General features: G+C 54.4%; 1 protein-coding gene across 2 annotated transcripts in view; it reads right to left on the reverse strand.

The window, feature by feature from the left end:
* Positions 1–5,262, reverse strand: part of LOC102036376 (ankyrin repeat and fibronectin type-III domain-containing protein 1-like) — a 177,781-nt gene that overhangs the window by 170,987 nt on the left and 1,532 nt on the right. For both annotated transcript variants that reach the window (XM_031060504.1, XM_031060503.1), the window contains exon 2: positions 413–630. In XM_031060504.1, coding sequence (XP_030916364.1) covers positions 413–630 — 218 coding nt within the window. The remainder of the gene's footprint in view (positions 1–412; positions 631–5,262) is intronic.

Consider the following 5,262-nt stretch of genomic DNA (forward strand, 5'->3'; position numbering starts at 1 on the left):
TGCTGTCCTGCCACCAGGAGCTCCCAAGGGCCAGGAAGCTCTGAGCTGCCCCAGGGACTCGGTGCTGGCTCCTTGTTGCCCCAGTCCCTCACTGCTGGCCCCTGACAAACCTCTGGAAAGGTGCAGTTCCTCACAGAGGTGAAGCCAAGGACAGGAAAACTCATTTCCTCCTTTCAGCCTTGTTCCATGCTTTGGACAGCAGTGCTCAGAGTCCAGGCCCTCGTCCCCCTGCACCCGGCTGAGCCACAGCCACCCTAAAGCCGAGCTGCCACCCCCATCTGTTCCACCACTCTGGAGCAGCCTCTCTTTCTGTTGTTTTACTAATGTTGCCCACAAAAATAGCTCTCCAAGATGTCAGTGTTTTTGGGAAGCCGCGCGCGTGCGAGCGTGGGCGGCCGGGGCCGATACTCACGAACTGCCGCCGCAGCTTGGTCCTGACGCGCTCGGCCTTGCTCTCAGCCGGGTGCACGGCGTAGCTCAGGGAGCCCAGGTGGTTGTCCACAGACAGGCTCTTCCTCATGTAGAAGGAGCGCGTGCGGAAGTAGCTGAACGGGGCGTCCTCCACGGCCGTGCCCAGCTGGGGGGCCCTGGGGGGCTCCGAGCAGTCATCCTCCAGCCGCCAGGCCTCCCCTGCCGAGGAGAAGGAGAAGTGTCCCCATCAGAGCGTGACCCAGACCTGTCCTACCCCTTGAGCCAGCTCTGGGGATGCCCAGTGGGTATCCCACATCCATCCCATCCCATCCCACAGGGTACAGACATTGGGAACTTAGACGGCAGGTCCCTCCCACAAATCCCCACGTAGCCCCTGCCCCAGGCAACAGCCCCTGCACTCAACCTGCCCACCCAGGTATGCACAGTCCCCACCATCTCCTGGCAGGAACAGCCAAATAGAGTTAGAATCATGGAATGCTTTTTGTTGGAAGGAAGCTTAAAGCTCATCTCCTTCCAACCCCCTGCCATGGGCAGGGACACTTTCCACTTCATCAGGTTGCTCCAACTCTGGTCCAACCTGGCCTTCCAGTCTTGATTTGTGAATGAGAAAAATGCGGCATCAACAAGTGTTAAAAATTACAAAAGAATTTACCGCCATCTTCTCCTACAGAAAAAAACCCCAAAACACTTTATGGCATAGCCAGCAGCAAATCAACAGCCCCATGAAGGACAGAAGCCAGACCTCCCTTCTCCACCTGCCCGTCGCCAGCAGCAACAGGATGCAGCAGTGCAGGGCTGAGAGCCCCAGGGACAAACCTCACTAACACTGCCACAGTGGTGACAGTCGCAGAGCACAGTTGGCACCACGCAGGGCTGGTGATCCCAGGGCAGGACTGGCCACATTTCATTGCAACAAAAGGGAAAAAACAACAAAACAACAGGAGATGTTTCCAGAATATCACTGCTGCGCTTTTTTCCCTTCGGCTCAGATTGTCGCCTGCTTTTTGTTGCCAATCTCCTCTTTACATCTGGAGCTTGCCCTCCCTCCTCCCCTCAGTCAAAATCACTGCTCAAGCCATGACAATCAATAAAAGCCTCAATCTTGAAGCCTTCTCAATTATTAGCCCAAAAGGGCATCTCACAGGACTGCCTCCAGGGGCTCTCCCCCTCCTGCAGCCCTTACCAAGGCAACATCCTTCGCCTCTCATTTCTGAAAAACCCAGCACCTTCGAGCATGAACAACCATGATCCTGCTACACCAGGGCTGAGGAGCAAAACACTTCTGGGGTTTAAAGCAGATAATGGCCCTAAGCCCCAGTTCAGCAGTGCAGTCCAGTTTACCCAGCAAGGCTGTGGGGTTTACATGGAATATGGTGAGATATATGTTGGACTACGAGCCACCAGAAGAGGAATCACCTACACACACTGCCAAAGGGCAGGATAAGATTGGACATTGGGAAGGAATTGTTCCTTGTGAGGGTGGGGAGGCCCTGGCACAGGGTGCCCAGAGAAGCTGTGGCTGGCCCTGGATCCCTGGAAGTGTCCAAAGCCAGGCTGGATGGGGCTTGGAGCAGCATGGGATAGTGGGAGGTGTCTCTGCTCAGGACAGGGCGTGGAACAAGATGATCTTGATAGTCCCTTCCAACTCAAACCCAAACCATTCCATGAAAGAGACAACCCAGAGCACAGCACTCCGAGCATCGTGTAGATTTTTTCTCCCCTAGTTTCAATTTAATAAGCTGCTGCTGCTCCTCTCCAAATGTCACCTCACACAACACAGGAACTGCTGTTTGAAAGCTGTGATTATTCCATGCACAAACACGTCAATCGGAGGCAGATCCAGACTGCCATTGTGAGACAGCATCGCTCTGGGAGCACAGCAGGAACACTGACACAGGAGGGACACGCAGGGAAACCACACATGAAAGGAGAACCCATTCCCGGGCTCACCTGTGATGGCCCAGCCACTGCCTGTGCCATCCTGTGTCCTCAAGACTGTCCCCTCCCTGCCCCAGAGCTCACCCAGACACAGCCCCCACTGCCCTGCTGCCCTGAGCAAGGGGGGGCCAAGGCCATGTGCTGAATGAGGGAAAGGATTCACCTGCTGTACCCACACCTCTGTGCAGGGCACCTCACCCACGGACGAGGAGTTGGGTTTCAAATCCTACAGAACAGCTGTGCCACATCTGCTCTCACTGACCCCAGTTCCCCAAGGATTTTGCAGCTTTTGGTCTTGTCTCTCATCTACAGGAGCTGTGTTCTCCAGCAGGAGCTGGACCAGAGGCAGCCGCTCCCTGGCCTGCCCAAAGGGTGATCCTCACCAAACTGGGTCCTTCCTCCCTGCACAGAGGGAGCCACCACAGGACCTTGTCCACCCCAAAATGCTTTTCTACCTGCTGGAGCTTGTCCTGACTGCTACCAAACAAGTAAATCAATGATCAAGCCCAGAATGGTCAGAAGGGGAAGATCAAGAAGTCAGAGAATCAAAGACTGGTTTGGGCTGGAAGGGAAATAAAAGCTCATCTTGTTCCAACCCCTGCCACAGGCAGGGATGTCACTCACTAGATCAGGTGGCTCTGGGTCCCATCCAACCTGGAGAGAAAATGCCAGGAACAGAGGCAAGCCCACAGACTGGAGGCCAACAATCCTCATGCTCTTGTGTCTTGGAGCTGCTCACCCCTCTGCCACTCAGAGCTGTGCCCTCAACATCAGCACCTCTGGAAGATCTCCTGATCATCTCCCTGAGCTTGACCATAACAATTCCTGCAAACCTTTTTTTCTTTCTGAATTTGAGGTGCTGGGGAGGACACACATCAAAGGATGGAGGGAACAGCAAGGACAGAGACCCGGTGCCTCTTCAGTACATCCTCTACAAGTAGAAGAAAAATTAATTCCAGGGTCCTGGTCTAAGCTCAAATCCAGCTGCTTCCTTTTGGCTTCTCTATTTTCCTCCCATGGGCACAATTCCCAATAAACTCACCCCAACCAAGCTACCAGTTAACTTCTTCTCAGATCCACAGCAGGGCATGGAGCCAGCTCCTGAAGAGCTCTGCATGTTGCCTGACAGACAAAGGAGGGGGGAGGCAGGGAAGTGCTCCAGAGTGGTCTGCTCCTTCCAGGTGCAAGAGGAGGGAGCTGCAAGGGACCAGGCATGTAAACCGTGCAGGGAGTTTCTGTGCAGGCTGCAGCTGAGGGCTGCTGCAGTGGCCAAAGGCTGAGAAGAAGCCCCTGCCTGATGTAGAAGGAAGAGGTGAGAGAGCAAAAGGAGGGCTTTTCCTCACTCCCACTCCTAAATCTTCACAGGGGAACAAGGGATAAGAAGCAACAGGCAGCTCATTGCTCTGTGCCACCAGCACGTGTGAGACCTCCTGGCAGACTGCAGTGTGACATCCAAGGGATAATGGCTTGGACAAGGCAGGCACTGTCCCCTGTCCAATCAAGCCCCATTTGTGTTTGTCTTCCCCTTTCCAGGGCTTGGAGCCATAAGGATGTGGGGTTAATCCTGGAGCTGCTCCAGGCAAGGAGTTGAAGGATGTAGGATGGAGAGGAAGAGCTCATAGCCTGTCCCAGCTGACCACAGTACTGTTATGGGTGTCCTGCCAGGGAAAAACAAAACCAGACCAGCAGGAAACCCAGACCTGCTGACCAGCCCAGCCAGTTCCTGAGCTCATGGAATGAGGTGGAAGGTTGTTTTGAAGGAAAACAAGGGCTCTGGGAAGCTCAGCAGCCACGAGTTCAGCTCTTCTGCCCATCTTCAGGGTCCCAGCTCCCCACCAGGCACCTTGGTGTCCTCACAAGGAGCTGCAGAGGAGCTGTGGTGCCACAGCAAGACATCCTCCTGTGACCTCCCATCAAGTGCCAGGGCACATCCCTCCTCCAGTGCTGACACATTGGAACCATGGAACACAAAGGAAAAGGCTGAGGAACACGTCCCAGTGGTCAGATGAGGATGTCACATCTCATCCATGCCAGACATAATCATGTCTTCCATCTTGCTTGGTGATTCCTCTGCTCATGGCCCCCAAAACAGCAGTGAGCAGAGTGCAGTTCCTCTCCAGAGCTATGAGCTCTCCCTGAAGATGAGCTCATCACCTCTCCCAAGGACAGCCCTGCTCCTGCCATGTCCCTGTGCATGAGTCTCTTCCTGAGCTGGTTTTGGTCCTGTGTCCCCCCACCTTGAATGGGGAGCAGTAGTACCTGCTCACAGCAAATTCACCACTTCTTTAGGGAAAGGACCTTATCCAAGAATGATGAAATGGTTTGGGCTGGAAGGGACCTTAAAGCTCATCTCATTCCAGCCCCTGCCATGGGCAGGGACACCTTCCACTATCCCAGGCTGCTCCAAGCCCTGTCCAACCTGGCCTTGGACACTTCCAGGGATCCATGGGCAGCCACAGCTTTCTGCGCAAGCTGTTCCACCTTCCCTCCATCCCGATACCCAGCAGCCCAGCTCTTGCTCATAAATCCTTACAGGAATCCTGCATTCCTGGTCAGCATCCCAGGGCTCGTTAACCTTCAGCACCACATACTGCTCCATTCCCCTCGTGCTGTCCAAATGTCCTACCCTGCCAGCAGTGGCATCTCTTCTTCTTCTCCTCCAGGACATCATCCTGACAGCCTTCATAAGTAAATAATTAGCAGTTCCTAATTGAGCCAGGAAAACCAAGTGGGACAATCTGCACTGAAAACAACACACTCATTCATCCACTGCTCTGGCTGTGGAGGGAGCCCTTCAGTCTCCAAGGGTTTTCCTACTCCTGCTCCTCTTGGCATCCCGGGCCCCTTCCAGCCATGAGGAAAAGAAGATCTCAGACACTTCTTAGGTGCACT

This window comes from Geospiza fortis, unplaced genomic scaffold, assembly GCF_000277835.1.
Source record: "Geospiza fortis unplaced genomic scaffold, GeoFor_1.0 scaffold114, whole genome shotgun sequence".
Classification (NCBI taxonomy): Eukaryota; Metazoa; Chordata; class Aves; order Passeriformes; family Thraupidae; genus Geospiza; species Geospiza fortis.